General features: G+C 36.0%; 1 protein-coding gene across 1 annotated transcript in view; it reads left to right on the plus strand.

Annotated features, from left to right (window-relative positions):
- Nucleotides 1-16971, plus strand: part of BMPR2 (bone morphogenetic protein receptor type 2) — a 145723-nt gene that overhangs the window by 116292 nt on the left and 12460 nt on the right. The window contains exons 6-10 of the mRNA XM_052661522.1: nucleotides 1804-2034; nucleotides 2882-2996; nucleotides 8072-8232; nucleotides 9482-9629; nucleotides 14463-14599. Of these exons, the coding sequence (XP_052517482.1) occupies nucleotides 1804-2034; nucleotides 2882-2996; nucleotides 8072-8232; nucleotides 9482-9629; nucleotides 14463-14599 (792 nt within the window). The remainder of the gene's footprint in view (nucleotides 1-1803; nucleotides 2035-2881; nucleotides 2997-8071; nucleotides 8233-9481; nucleotides 9630-14462; nucleotides 14600-16971) is intronic.

Consider the following 16971-nt stretch of genomic DNA (forward strand, 5'->3'; position numbering starts at 1 on the left):
TATTGTATAGGTACATACAAATATTATGTTTTGCATAAAATTAAATTTTCATTTGGTAATATCTCAGAACCTGTGTTAAAAGTCTCACCATGATGAATGTTTTTATGCCATTTATTAGGATAACTGAACTATAATGTCTAAACCAGAGACTGTTAAATGATAGATCTGGTATGTGAAACATTTTAAGAACTTGCTTTTTGGGAGGAAAATACAATAAAAGTGAAAAGCAAAATTCAAAAAAGGTATTTCAGTGCATAAATAATTGATAAAGAGCTGGTAGAAATCAACATGACATAAAGAATCCATTAAAAATAGACAAAAGAGATGAATTTTCAATTCACAGAAGTAAGTATGCCTAGTAGTAGTAGTGGTAGTCACTCAGTTGTGTCCAGCTCTTTGCGACCCCATGGACTGTAACCCGCCAGGCTCCTCTGTCCATTGAGTTCTCCATTCAGGAATACTGGAGTGGATTGCCATTACCTTCTCCAGAGGATCTTCCTGATCTAGGAATTGAACCTGGGTCTCCTGCATTGCAGGCCGATTCTTTACCATCTGTCTTCCCTGGTGGCTCAGATAGTAAACCATCTGCCTACAGTGTGGGAGACCTGGGTTCGATCCCTGGGTTGGGAAGATCCCTGGGAAAAGGAAATGGCAACCCACTCCAGTATTCTTGTCTGGAAAATCCCATGGACAGAGGAGTCTAGTAGGCTACAGTCCATGGGGTCACAAGGAGTCAGACACAACTGAGTGACTTCGCTTTCTTTACCGTCTGAGCTAAAGGGAAGTATGCCTAGTAAATGTATAATTAGATGTCCATTTTAGTAAATTAGAAAAATATGAATTAAAACCATTAGGATATTGTTCTGGATTGAGTAAAAGAAACACTTCAACCATTGCAGATTTAACTTTGCTTTGATACAGCGTTTCTAAAGGGCAATCTTATCTGTTTGTAAATATTTAAGTTAGGAATAGTGAATGAAATATAACAAATAATCATTAAGTAAATGGTGGTAAATTCCTAAGCTTTTTTCAGTAAAAAGGCAGAGAAGTTGCAGAAGCCAGAAATGAAGAGAACAGTTGCAAATTGCTGGGGGTTTTGTTTGAGTGATTTTTTATTGTATTGTACTAGAATCTGTGAATGTTATGTTGTGAAGACTCTGTATTCTGTTCGGTTCTTATAAAGTGTGTTCATTTCATTGTTGGTTTTGGTAGGCAGTTATCTCAGTTAGGCATATTACAAACTTATCTCTTGTTACTGATCCTTTACCTGGAGTCTGTCCAATGCATTAGTTGGATTTCCCACTCTCTGACTCTCCTTTTTGGGATTCTGCCTTCATTCTCCATCAGCAATGGTTGCCCTAAATTCTGTTCCCTGGTTTCTGAGGCCGGAAAGATTTCTATTGCAATTTTTGATCCAATACACAGTGCAGATTTCAGCCTGCTCACAGACTGAACGCTATAAGATGAGTATCTCAGCCTATGCCATTTCTTTCTTTTAGATGTTAACTCCCCTCAGGATCTACCTACTTTTATTCATTCCGCCGCTGTTTTAGATTTCTTTTAAAAAATTTTGTTCAGAGTTTATAATTGTCATCTGTGGAAGGACTGGATATGGTACTTGTTTCTGAGCTGTGTAGGATGCCTAATTTGTTAGTTTATTGATAATGGAGTAATTCAGACTAAGCATTAGAGACCTGATAGATACATACAGATTTATACTTTATTATTTAGTAAATTTGATTGTTCAGTTGTGAAGAAATAACATCTTGTTTTTGTTTTTTTTTTTTCAAAACAAACTTACAGCTGATTGGCCGGGGTCGATATGGAGCTGTATATAAAGGTTCCTTAGATGAACGTCCAGTTGCTGTAAAAGTGTTTTCCTTTGCAAACCGTCAGAATTTTATCAATGAGAAGAACATTTACAGAGTGCCTTTGATGGAACATGACAACATTGCTCGCTTTATAGTTGGAGATGAGAGAGTCACTGCAGATGGACGCATGGAGTATTTGCTTGTGATGGAGTATTATCCCAATGTAAGTTCTTCTTAAAAAGTTTACTGACATTTATGTTAATCGGATTTGTAAGAGGATCCCCATTAGGTAGAGAGTTGCTGGTTTGCAAACTGAGTATTAATGGTCTACATTGAAATAAGGATTTTATCCCAGAATGTGAATGAAACTGTTCAGTGCCCTGAACCTCTGTCGCTCTGTCTCTGTCTCTCTCTGCCTCTCTGTCTCTCTCTTAGCAAGACTTCTTGATGAAGGAGGGAGTGCTTTGATTGACATTTACTCTGATGCATGCTCTTTATCTCAGCCTGGTAGTAAAGAATTTATGGTTGAGGACCTTGAATAGCAATGACACATATATTTACAAAAGCCTTCTGATTGTAAAAAAGTTTTCGACTTGTAAAACATAATAGGATAATTTGGTTTTGTCCTGGTGAAAGATACCGTGTAAAGAAACAGTTTTTCTATCTTAAGTTGATAAATCAGAGAAGCCTTTAAAATGAAATTAAATAACCTTTCATAATTTTTAATACCGGAGGCATAAAAATTGATAATGTCTAAATTCTACTTTCTGTTCTCTCTTCGTTTCTCTACCCACAGAGATGTCTTTTCTTACTTCAGTGTTCTGAAATGTCATGATTCATTAGACCTCCTTTGAATCCTGACATATGCAAATCCCTTTATACAGTTGCTCACTTACCTCCTCATGTTCAAATAAAGTCATTCCACTTTTTCTCCCCTTCCCTTTTTTTTCCCCCCTCCATATAGGGATCTCTATGCAAGTATTTATTACAGTTGCTCACTTACCTCCTCATGTTCAAACAAAGTAATTCCACATTTTCTCCCCTTCCCTTTTTTTTTCCCCTCCGTATAGGGATCTCTGTGCAAGTATTTAAGTCTCCATACAAGTGACTGGGTAAGCTCTTGCCGTCTGGCTCATTCTGTGACTAGAGGATTGGCTTATCTTCATACTGAATTACCGCGGGGAGGTAAGACAGTGACAAGAAGACGCTGCAAACCATGCGGGGACACAGTTCACAAAGGGAAGCTTTAGTCGTACCTTCAGAATAAAAGTGTGTTTTGTATTACAGCGGATACATTATTAGCCAGTTGTCTAAAAGATCTAGTGTGAGGAAACGTATTTGAAATTTAACAAGAAGAATGAGAAAAAAACTTCATTACTCTAGCCAAGTCATGGATTCCATTGAGATTTTAATTAAAGCTATGAACACTCTCCCTGTAAAGATACACGTGTGGGCATACTTTAAAAAGTATTCTTGTGATTGTAAGGGTTCTCAATCTTTTAAAGTTCCTCTCTGGCCCTAGGTTAAGAACCTCTTAGGTGGATTGCATTGTATTTTCCTTGTATTTATTTTGCTTATTTAAATGAACTACAAATGCATTGTTCCTTGGTCTTTAGTATAAAACCCAATTGTATCTTTTTATAAATCAGTGCTTCTCTTAGCTAGCATTGCTGCTGCTGCTAAGTCGCTTCAGTCGTGTCCGACTCTGTGCGACCCCATAGACGGCAGCCCACCAGGCTCCTCCGTCCCTGGGATTCTGCAGGCAAGAACACTGGGGTGGGTTGTCATTTCCTTCTCCAGTGCATGAAAGTGAAAAGTGAAAGTGAAGTCACTCAGTCATGTCTGACTCTTCGCGACCCCATGGACTGCGGCCCACCAGGCTCCTCCGTCCATGAGATTTTCCAGGCAAGAGTACTGGAGTGGGGTGCCATCGCCTTCTCCATAGCTAGCATTAGGTTTGTTCAAATTTATCAGGGAGGAAAATATAACAGATCTCAATGAGAATGACTGTTTTTTTCCTTTCTCATGTAAGAATCTAGAAAGAGACAGTCTTCATATTTTCTTTTGGCAGCACCATAGTAGTATTAGGGTCCCAGACTCCTATATTTCTCCTCCATTAATCTTTATATGTGGCTGATGTTTTCAGGATCACCTCATTGTCCATCATGCTATATGCTAGTCAGAGAAAAGAGAGAATAGAAGGTATTGCCCCTTTTTATCTCCAGAAGTCCCACTCTTGTGCTTATGTTTTCTTTCCCAGAGCTTAGTCCATGCTTTCCCACCACACTTAGCTGCAAGGGATGTTTCAATGCAGTATGTGTTTGTTAGTTTTAGCTAGGTGCATCGCTGCTTCAAATAACGAGAATACATGGTGAGGAGTCAGTCTTTGCCATTGTGCTGATACTGAGTGGTTGTACTCATTGGAAAAGATTCTGATGCTGGGAGGGATTGGGGGCAGGAGGAGAAGGGGACGACCGAGGATGAGATGGCTGGATGGCATCACGGACTCGATGGACGTGAGTCTGAGTGAACTCCGGGAGATTGTGAGGGACAGGGAGGCCTGGCGTGCTGCGATTTGTGGGGTCTCAAGGAGTCGGACACAACTGAGCAACTGAACTGAACTGTATTATGTCAATGAGTGTAGTGCTGTAACTACAGTTTTATTCAGCCTTTATGTACATTTTTGCTAGTTTTCCAAAGTACCTTTTTAAATATATTTGTTTTCTTCACTTTGTTTCAAAGTACACCTTATATCATATCACAGGCCCCTCAAAATTAGCTTTGCTATTAAAATCTGTTTGTGTTTACATCCCTTACAGCAGTTTTCTTGCCATACATTCTTTTTTCACTTTCTCTGACCTCTAATGAAGAGAATTGTTAATATATCAATTTCTTAGGTCTTTGTTCCATTGTATAATAGCATGGATCATCTTTTTTAGCTGCTGCTTCATATATAAATAATTTCTCCTGAATAATTTATCAGTTCATTTATCTTGACATCTTGCTTTTCTTGAATACAGAATTTTCAATGTTACTGCCTGTGTCAGCAACTTGATGCACTTACTTTAGTGCGTTAGCTCATTAACCATTTGTATTATGTTTCTTTATTCTTAAATATTATAACTCCTTTAAAGAGCTGGCTTAACACAAAAATTAAAATACTATCCTAATCCCCCTTTTCAAGGCTTGCATGATTCAGAAAGTTTTCCAGTCAAAGTTTGGCTGGAAAGAATGATTGCCATTAAATACGAGTTTTATTTAAATACAGATTCTATTCTTAAACATCACCTTATATTATTACTAAATGCTGCTGCTGCTGCTGCTAAGTCGCTTCAGTCGTGTCCAACTCTGTGCGACCCCATAGACGGCAGCCCACCAGCGTCCCCCGTCCCTGGGATTCTCCAGGCAAGATCACTGGAGTGGATTGCCATTTCCTTCTCTAGTGCATGAAAGTGAAAAATGAAAGTGAAGTTGCTCACTCGTGTCCAACTCTTAGCGACCCCATGGACTGTAGCCCACCAGGCTCCTTGGTCCATGGGATTTTCCAGGCAAGAGTACTGGAGTGGGGTGCCATTGCCTTCTCCGATTATTACTAAATAGTTAACCTTAAATAAAAAAAAAACTTACTATATGCTATTGTAAAAAACATCAGTATAATAGCTATTTGAGTTTTTAGTACCTAATTATTTAAAAAATATTCCATAAGCCACTTTGGTCAGAATGGCCATCATCTAAAAGTCTACAAGTAATAAATGCTGGAGAGAGTGTGTAGAAAAAGGAATCCTTTTATACTGTTGGTGGAAATATAAATTGGCACAGCCACTATGGAGAATAGTGTGAAAGTTCCTTTAAAAAACTAAAAATAGAGTTACCTTATTATCCTGAAGTCCCATTCCTGGGCACATATCCAGAGAAAACTATAATTCAAAAAGATACATGTATCCCAGTGTTCATTGCAGCACTATTTACAATGTCCGAGGAACGTACATGTCCATCAACAGATGAAGATAAGGAAGATATGATATATATAAAAGGGGAATATATATAAACTATACACACATATAAAGGGAATATTGTGTTACGTGCTACTAAGCCATGAAGTAATTCCATTTAAAGCAACATGGATGGACCTAGAGGTTATCATACTGAGTGAATTAAACCAAACAAATATCATATGATATCACTTACATGTAGAGTCTGCAAAAAAAAAAAAAAGATATAAATGAACTTATTTACAAAACAAAATAGACCTACAGACGTAGTAGACAGACTATGGTTACCAAAAGGGAAGGGGGGAAAGGATATGGACTTCAATAGTTATGACTGTTGGGCTCTAGAGCCCAGGCTCAGTTGTTCCACCTTTTATTTCTTTCATAATAGTATCAGAAAGTATTACCCTAGTTTCCTCTCTGGCTGGCTTACTGACTCATTGTATCGTTCTTCACATTATTAACCTAGTTTTTGTAGTGTGAGATAATTTAGCTTAATTATTGGTTTGGTGTTATACAAACATTTTCAGGTATCTCTATAAATTTTCTTATAAATATCAGCTCAAGATTAAACCATATATACTTATGTTCTGGTTTTATCCAGAATAAGAAATGCAGCTCTTTTACTAGTTGAGTGAGCCATGTTAGTACAAACTTTGGAAGCCTGGACTAGGAAGTAGGAAGGGGAACAAATGAGAAAGAAATCAAGTCTTAGAAACCTAGTAACTGCTGTGTTTCTTCCAGTTGTGCTATTGCGTTTTCCTCCCTGCATCAAAGGAATCCTTTTTTTTTCTTTTGAGCTTTTTATTTTGTATTCAGCTATAAATGATAAACAGGGTTGTGATAGTTTCAAGTGAATAGAGAAGGGTCTCAGTTATATTCATCCATTCTCCCACAAACCCTCCTCCCATCCAGGCTACCACATAACATTGAGCAGATTTCCATGTGCTATACAATAGTCCTTGTTGGTTATCCATTTAAAATATAGCAGTGTGTATATGACCATCCCAAACTCCCTAACTATCCCTCCCCTAGCCCTACAAGTGAGTCTCTTTCTGTTTTGTAAGTAAGTTCATTTGTATCATTTCTTTTTGGTCAAAGGAATCATTATCTTCTGTCTTTGGTTTTATTGTTGGTGAAATCGCAGTTTAATACATGTTAATGAGTAATAAATGTAAATACTGAGTCTTTTTGTGCCTAAATAAATGTAAGCATTCTGTTTGTATTTATCATTGACTTTGTTCTCATTGCTCTATTTCTTTATATAACTAAGGAGTTATTTTTAATTTTGAGTATTGTACTATAGAATTTTTTTTCCTCTTAAGAGCTGTGGTTTTATTTCAATATAAGATTTATATAAAGTTTTCTTTTTTTAATTTTATTGAAGTATAATTGATTTCCAATGTTTTATTAATTTCTACTGTACAACAGCGTGACTCAGCTGTACCCAAATATTCTTTTTCATATTCTTTTCCATTGTAGTTTTTCACAGAACATTGAATATAGTTCCTTGTGCTATACAGTGGGACCTTGTTGTTTTTCCGTTTTATATATAATAGTTGGCATCTGCTAATTCCAAACTCCCAACCATTTCCTTCCTTCCTCCCTCCTCCATGGTTTTCTTATCAGGAGGAAAAGAATGATGATTTTAGTTAGGGGCCTTGATTGGATATATTCTTTCAGGCAGTGTGTGTGTCTGTGTGTCAGGCCTTTTGAATTCAGGCAGAACATGTCCTCTCTCTCCCTTCACAGAACATAAAAGTCTTCTGATAAACAAGTAACAGAATGAGTATAATAGTATTTTGTTTTGTAAAATCAGAAAACAATGCATTGCTAAACGATTTCTAGTTTGATTTGAAGAACTGTAGTGGGCTTAGATATATAGCTAAGCCTCAGCACAAAACTGGGGTTTTCTGTCATAGGTTAATGTTTTAACCAAATATTCCTTTTTTAATTGCCTCCTTTACCTACTAGAGGAAGAAGAAAAAGGACCAAAGTAGTATATGTTAAAATTAGAAGCAAGATCCTATTGACTAGTAATTGCAACTTAATGTTTAAAGCTTAATTAATTATAGATGCAGAAGGAATTATGTTGTGAAATATAATGAAAACAGTGAGGATTGTGAGTTGAAATTTTTATTTACGTGCTTTTTGTTACTAGAAAAGTATAGGGAAGAAAAAAAGCAATCTTCTTTATATTACCTTCCTGCTCATTCTGTGTTCAGTAGTGCAATTGAAGCATTAATAAATATTTGAAAACTATCCAAACAGATCATTATAAACCTGCAATTTCCCATCGAGATTTGAACAGCAGAAATGTTCTGGTGAAAAATGATGGAACCTGTGTTATTAGTGACTTTGGGTTGTCCATGAAGCTGACTGGAAATAGACTGGTGCGCCCAGGGGAGGAAGATAATGCAGCCATTAGTGAGGTGAGTGTATACAAAAGGTATCACACTGACATACTTTTAAAACATAATAAATTGAATTTAAAAATCTACCAAGTACTCAGGACGGTTGTCCTTATCCAGTTATAGCATATTAGAAATTATAGAATTAAGATATACAGAAAACACTGCATGAAGTTCATCAATTCATTGTGGAAATCACTGCCATTCAACCTTATTTTTGTCAAGCATTAGGAGGAATACTGTTGACTGGACTTCTCTGGTGGCTCAAATGGTAAAGCATACTTGCAGTGTGAGAGACCTGGGTTTGATCCCTGGTTTGGGAAGATCCCCTGGAAGAGGGCATGGCAACCCACACCAGTACTTTTGTCTGGAGAATCCCATGGACGGAGGATCCTGGTGGGCTACAGTCCATGGTGTCACAAAGAGTCAGACACGACTGAGCAGCACACACTAGCATAAGCACTATTGACGAGGATGACTAAATCACACCTTAATTATTTCCAGGGTTTTTGTTTTTTTTTTTTTTAAGAAAAAATTGCTGAGATGAATTTTATTAAAATTAAAAGCTTCTACTCTATGAAAGACAATATTAAGAAAATGAAAAAACAACCCTCAAACTGGGAGAATATATTTGAAAAACACATATCTGATAAAGGACCTGTATCCAGAATATAAAAACTCTTAAAACTCAACAGTAAGAAGTCAAACAAGTCAATTAATAAATAGAAGATCTAAATAGAAATCTGACCAAAGACAGTATATGGATGGCAGATAAACATGTGAAAGTTACTCAACGTGATTCATGAATCGAGAACTGCAAATCAAAACAGGATGCCATTGCCTTTGAATGCTTAAAAAAAACCAATAATTTCAAATGCTGGAGACAATGTGGGGCAATGGCAACCCACTCCTTGCTGGTAGGAATGCTAGATAGTATTCACTTTGGAAAACAGTATTCCAGCAATCACACTCCTAGGTATATAGACCCTGTTGAGTTAAAAACTTATATTCACACAAACACCTGCACATCAAGGTTCATAGCAGCTTTATTCATAATTGCTGAAAACTGGAAGCAACCAAGATGTTCTGAAAAGGGTATTTTATAGTTTTAAAAAATGAGGTCTAAAAATGTTCAGTGCCATACTTAGGTTCAAATAAGCATATTGACCTATTGTTGACCCGAAATTTATGTATAACTTCTAGCCTAATGTATGCCCTTCAGAATATGCTACGTTATTTCCTGAAATATATATCACTCTTTTTTTATCAGGTTGGCACAATCAGATACATGGCACCAGAAGTTCTGGAAGGAGCTGTGAACCTTAGGGACTGTGAATCAGCTTTGAAACAAGTAGATATGTATGCACTTGGACTAATTTATTGGGAGATATTTATGAGATGTACAGACCTCTTTCCAGGTGAGGGAATTGTTGTCAAAATTAACATATGTTTTGAAGTGAAGCAGTTACATATTTTTTCTACCGATATTAAGTATACTTCTATGTGTTTGTGCTTTCATTTAAATCTTTAGTTCATTGCCATCTAGTGTTCAGAAACATTATTAGCAGAAAGATGTCAGTCGGAAAAAACTTTTTAGAAAGAACACCAGTTTTGCATCTGAGTGTGATTTAATTAATTGCTCATAATAGTTTACGTGTATTCAGTTTGGTCTCTGATAGCTTTAGCAGTTATCATTTCCTTATGCACCCTCTGAGTATTTACGAAGCTGCACTTCATAGTGTTTCCTGAACTGACTCAGTAAGGAATTAGAAGTAGTGAATTATCCATTAGATTATCTTTTTCTTCCTTTTTAAAAATTCTCCTTTTCTTCCTTTTTTAAAAAAATTTCCCTTTTCTTGTCTTCATGCCTTCCTGTCTACCTTCCTTCCTTTCATGAAAGAACAACTCATTCAATGTAAATATTTATTTGAGGCTAACTTGAAATAGCAAAATGATTATATATTTTTCTCCTTTTGTTATGATTATATCAATGTCATTGTGATATATTAATAAAAATTTAAACTAGTTACCAGTGTATTTACCAGTGCATTGCACTGTTCTAGGTTGTATAAAAATAATTTGACATCAGTTCGGTTCAGTCACTCAGTTGTGTCCGACTCTTTTCGACCCCAAGGCAAATGAATCGCAGCATGCAAGGCCTCCCTGTCCATCACCAACTTCCGGAGTTTACCCAAACTCATGTCCATCGAGTCAGTGATGCCATCTAGCCATCTCATCCTCTGTCATCCCCTTCTCCTCCTTCCCCCAATCCCTCCCAGCATCAAGGTCTTTTCCAATGAGTCAAGTCTTTGCATTGAGGTGGCCAAAGTATTAGAGTTTCAGCTTCAGCATCAGTCCTTCCAATGAACACCCAGGACTGATCTCCTTTAGGATGGACTGGTTGGATCTCCTTGCAGTCTAAGGGACTCTCTAGAGTCTTCTCCAGTATAAGTGGTCCCTATATTGTAGGAAAAACAGCACTGATAGCATGGGGAAATGGAAAGCAATCAGTTGACCCAGCATTGGACAAATGGAACTACTTAATAAAAACAGATTAGTAGTGCGGTTGATTTTTTGGTGGTTCTTGTTTCAAAAATAGTGAGCATTTGGGCCTCCCATGGTGGTCCAGTGGTTAGGAATCTATGCCTCTACTGCATGGGGCACAGGTTTGATCCATGGTTAGGGAAGTAAGATCGCACATGGCACACAGTGTGATTCCCCAGCCCCCCAAAAAGAGTAAACATTTATCAACAGTTTTTAATTCTAAAATATAATGGAACACATTAATAATTATTTAGATTACTGGCAAGTCAATCAGTTATTATTTAGAAGTATATTTGCAATTAAATAGAAGTATTGGTTACTAGACAGCATATTGAAAAGCAGAGACATTACTTTGCCAACTAAGATCCGTCTAGTCAAAGCTATGGTTTTTCCAGTGGTCATGTATGGATGTGAGAGTTGGACTGTGAAGCAAGCTGAGGGCCAAGGAATTGATGCTTTTGAACTGTGGTGTTGGAGAAGACTCCTGAGAGTCCCTTGGACTGCAAGGAGATCCAACCAGTCCATTCTGAAGGAGATCAGCCCTGGGATTTCTTTGGAAGGAATGATGCTAAAGCTGAAACTCCAGTATTTTGGCCACCTCATGCGAAGAATTGACTCATTGGAAAAGACTCTGATGCTGGGAGGGATTGGGGGCAAGAGGTGAAAGGGACCACAGAGGATGAGATGGTTGGATGGCATCACCGACTCAATGGACATGAGTAAACTCTAGGAGTTGGTGATGGACAGGGAGGCCTGGCATGCTGCAGTCCATGGGGTTACAAAGAGTTGGACACAACTGAGCTCCTGAAATGACTGACTGAATGGGTACTCAAAGTGTTTTTCTGGAAATAGCAGTGATTACAGTAGTATCACATATTATTGGAACCTTACAAGTTTTAATTTCTATTATTAAAACTTCGGCCATAGTATTTTAAAAATCTTAATCCAGAACTTTTGTGTTTTAGAAGCATGTGTGACTAAAATTATTCTTGTATCAGCTTAAGTTAGTACATTGCTATCAGCAACGTTTTTTTGAGCAGTTACTACATTCAAAGAATAGCTATTGCTTTTGGACTGGAAAATTATAAAGTGCAATATCAAATGTTTGCACAGGAAAGGCAATTAAATCTTGTTTGCAGAATACTATTTTAATGGAGATATAAGATGAATTGAAATAATGTTAGAAAGAGTTTAAAAAAGGAAAAAGAAATTGAGTGTTACTTTTAAATGTATACAGAATTTCAGTTTAGGAAGATAGAAAAAGTCCTGGAAATGAATGCACAACTTTGTGAATGCACTTAGTGCCACAGAACTCTATATTCAGAAATGGTTTAAATGGTAAATTTTATGTTGCATACATTTAACCACAATGTAAAATAAAAATAAAGGAAAAAGAAGAGAGTTGTATTGAGATACCCTGTAATCTTAGATATGGAAATGGTGAAGAAGAAGTGTATGTGAGATAAAATGTAGAAAAGGAATCTGTGGTTCTCGTTAGCTATTGGAGACAGTCTAGGAAACTGAGAAATATTCAAAGGTTTGAGAAATAGTAAGGGTGCCAGCCGGGAGCTTAGGAAAAAGTCCTGGTTTATGTCAGAAAGATGAGTTAATTATGGTAACTTTTGGACAGAGTATTGATAGACTACTGAAAATTTGATCTCTGATGGCTTTAGCAGTTTATCATTTTCCTTATGCACCTTCTGAGCATTTGAGAAGCTGCTGAAGAACTCTAAGAATGAAGAATTTAAGATTAAAATGTTTATTTGGGAATTGTCTACATAGAGATGATAATTCAGAATTTATGAGTGGAGGTACTCCGCTCCCCTAAGAGAATAAACAAAGAAACACTGGTAAGTAAAGACTGAGTGTTTAGGCCACTTCCACCATTATAGGTCAGTGAAGAAGATAAGAATACAGAGGAAACTGAGAAATGATAGAATTGGTGAAGTCAGTGTTAGAAAGTATTAAGAACCAAGATTGATAGAAATATATGTAATTGAAAGGTCAAAAGGAAGTAGAACTGAGGATTGATCTTGAAATTTGAATACGAGGAGATCATTGGTATTCATAGAGGAGTTTCTGTGAAATAGAGAAGACAGAAATATTACAGGAATTATATTACAGGGAAACATTTAGAAAGCACAGGCAGTGGATACAGGGCACTTCATTTTTAACAACGAAATGAGGTGTAAATATTCCACAGACATATTAATAAACCTAAAGAAAGCATATATTGACTGTAAAATTCTTATAAAATATTCTTTAAACTTCTGTGATAGAACTCCCAAGTGCCTCACATCCTTTATTATTCCATGTTATTAAATGGAAACAGTCTGTGTTGATGGCTGGCTGTCTTCTCTCTGTAGAATATTAACAGTACAAATAAATTTGGTTCTATATTATTGTACAAAGGAAGAAAAGGAAGGAGAGAAAGGAAGGAAGAAAAAAGACAGGTGAAAGAAAGAAAGAAAGAGGAAAAGAACAGGTGTAGCTTAAGAAGTGAGATAGAAAGTTTCTAACTATTTAGAGACATACAAGTAACAAATGAGAACCATGAAGATTTAGTAGTAATTTGATAATTCTTAATGGCATTCCATTTACAAAACAAGATTATGCATTTGTTTCATTTAGCATGTTTTTTGATTATAATTTAGATCTGAGTAAAGCAAATAAGTAAAATTGTAAATATTTATTCTACTGAATGAACCTTTGAAGAAAAAATAACGCTTGGAAAGTGTGTATCTGTGTTGTGTATTTGTCTCAGAAATACAGAAGAGATACTAGTACAGTATCTATAACTAAGTACAGTTAACAGATGGTATGGGTTGAGGGTTTATCATATGAGATTTCATGAAAGGTGATACACTACGTGGCAGATGAAATACTTGAGTTGTGTCTTTCAAGTTCAGTGTTGATGCTTATTGATAAAAAACTAAGTATGCTTAAATGTTTACAGAGTACGTGAAGATATCTTTTGTATTTATAGGTAGTGCAATATTCCAAAAAATGTGAGCAATGCTACATAAATTATAGAATTGATTTTTGTAACTTTCCAAAAAAATATTCTGCTAAGTCATTTCAGTCGTGTCTGACTCTGTGCAACCCCATAGATGGCAGCCCACCAGGCTCCGCCGTCCCTGGGATTCAAACAGCTGATTCTCTATTACATATTGGTGATAGAGTTATTAAACAGTAATAGAATAGTTCATGATATTTTTAAAATCTTTGATCTAGATCATGTTTTTTAAGGGGAAGAATCAGTATATTGATTTTGTCAGATGGTCATTAACATAAAAATTTTTGTGACATTTGATAGATTTGGCTAGATTGTAATAGAGCCAGTGATGTGATAAGACATGATTGTACAACCCACCACTTATATTTAGTTGTACAGATACGTTCGTTGTACTAGATCTTGGACTTTCTCCTCGTATTCACCACCCTCAATTCCCTGTATGGGATAAGAATTCAGGCATAGTTTTAAGCATTAAACATCATGTCTATAATAATGTCCATCACCACCCCTCACTCCCCCCAAGTCAGTAATATTGGAAACCATTTAAAAATAATTGCCCATCATTGTAGCTACCATTTAATTTATAGCAACATTTAATTTATCAAAGACTATTATAAGTAGAGCTTTTATTAATAATGCATGAAACCCAAAATGATAATAAATTTTACTCCTTTTTTAAAAAAATTCACAGGTGAATCTGTACCAGAATACCAGATGGCTTTTCAAACAGAGGTTGGAAATCATCCCACTTTTGAAGATATGCAGGTTCTGGTGTCTAGGGAAAAACAGAGACCCAAGTTCCCAGAAGCTTGGAAAGAAAATAGCCTGGTAAGGAAAAACTAAATTATTGAAAAAGAGGACTTAGGACTGAATACGTTTCAAATGTTGCCTGAGGCAAAAATAGATTGTTGATGGTAATAGTTTTTAGAGTTGTCTAATGCCAAAAATCTAACTTACTTGATTTGTATGATGCTGTATATTTTCAAAGTTGGAGGTATTTTAATTTGTTTTCTTCAAATATAAAATACTCCTTAGAGAGACTAACTGTTATGTCTGCAGTTTGCCACATTGGGTAACAGCTGGAATAATTAACATGATAATATTTCAAACATGATTGAAATTCCGTTCCATTTATTCTCTTGAGAGTGGTACCAAAAATGTTAATTAGTGCAGACTTAAATATTCACTGACTGATAGAAATTTAAACTACACCAAAAAGAAACCAAAGTACCATGTATAAATTCTGCTTATTAAAAATGAAGTTTACAATGCTGAAATATTTTCAGATGCTCCTGCCATTTCAGTAAATTGTTGCTACAGTTCTAAAAGCATCTTAACAAACATTTGCATACAACAGGTATATTCACACTCATATTTTTTTTAATGTGAGTAGGATCATCTCATTATCCACTGTCATTTCTGAAGCTTGTTTTTTCACTAATTTTTCATGTCATTACATATACAGATTTATCACTTTCTCTCCATTTCAGTATTTCATTATCTATCCTAATTACTGAATTGCTCTTTATTAATAATAGTACCCTGTATTATTTTAAAAACCTTTTAGAAGAATTAAAGTTATGCTTATATATGGTAAACAAAATCAAATTAAATGGAATGGCTAAAATAGGAAATTGGAAAAGAAAAGATTACCTACTCCTGTCCTACCTTTAGAAGTAATTCATGTTAACAGTGTTCTGAGGTTTTGTTTTTTTTTCCTAAACTTTCTCTTCTGGAAGTTCACATTATAACTTTAAATATTATGTTTATTCTTATTTATTGTTGTCTCTCATTTATCCACTCCTAGTTTTATAATAGTGTATTTGTATAATACAGTATAATAATTTGGTATAATACTGTATTAAATGATATTTTGTATACAGATTGATCTAATATTTTTAATAAAATAAAAACATGGGATTTTGTAGAATTATGGTTGTGTAAACGTCCTTGGCACAATGTACTATTGTGCTTGGACTCATAAATGAGGAAGTGAAAATCCTATGTTAGTCACTAGAAGCTGCTGCCTTTTGAGGAATGATGTTTTAAAAGTCACCGTCCACTGGCTTTTCTGACTTTTTTGGCCCTAGGCTTAACTTCCCTCCTCCCCTCTCTCTCCCCTCCCCTTCCCTCTACTTTCTACTTTACTGAAGGAACTGGGACAGATTTTTTAAAAGAGGTCCCTGATGTCAGGTAAGAGGCTTAATCCTTTCCCAGGGTTCATTAGATGTGCCAGCCTCACAGCAGAGTATGCTTCAAAGAAAGATCTCTTTGTGAAATTTTATCTACTGAAATACAATTTTATCTTCCATAAATGGTTTTATTTCACCAGAGAAATTGGACTACTTATTCTAAAGTATCTTTTGGCAACCCTGCCATTATGGGATATGCACCATATGCATATTTTTCTGAAAACTTTTTACTCTCAATTTGGATGAGGTTGCTAAGTAAGAAATAAGTAATATTTGGTTCACTTCCAATAAATCCATTTAGATCTAATGTGCAACAGTCAATAGCACTGCTGCTTCTGTGCAGTGACAGTCTAGTACTAGAATTAGATAGCAAATACATAGTTTCTGTATGAAATAGACCCCCCTTTTTATGAAGACATTTTGCTTCATAGTTGCATTGAAATTAGAAAACATTTCTGTAGAACACAACTCAAAATCTTCTAAAAATTAATGAATGTTAAAACCCATTTTAAAAACTGCCAGGGAACCAACCTAAACAGCATATTAAAAAGCAGAGACATTACTTTACCAACAAAGGTCTGTATAATCAAAGCTATGGTTTTTCCAGTAGTCATGTATGGATGTGAGAGTTGGACCATAAAGAAAGCTGAGTGCTGAAGAATTGATGCTTTTGAACTGTGGTGCTGGAGACGACTTGAGAGTCCTTTGGACTGCAAGGAGATCCAACTAGTCCATCCTAAAGGAAATCAGTCCTGAATATTCATTGGAAGGACTGATGCTGAAGCTGAAACTCCAATACTTTGGCCAGCTGATGTGAAGAACTGACTCATTGGAAAAGACCCTGATGCTGGGATAGATTGAAGGCAGGAGGAGAAGGGGATGACAGAAGATGAGATGGTTGGATGGCATCACTGACTCAATGGACATGAGTTTAAGTCAGCTCTGGGAGTTGGTGATAGGGAAGCCTGGGATACTGCAGTTCATGGAGTCGCAAAGATTCAGACATGA

This window comes from Budorcas taxicolor, chromosome 2, assembly GCF_023091745.1.
Source record: "Budorcas taxicolor isolate Tak-1 chromosome 2, Takin1.1, whole genome shotgun sequence".
NCBI classification, from domain to species: Eukaryota; Metazoa; Chordata; class Mammalia; order Artiodactyla; family Bovidae; genus Budorcas; species Budorcas taxicolor.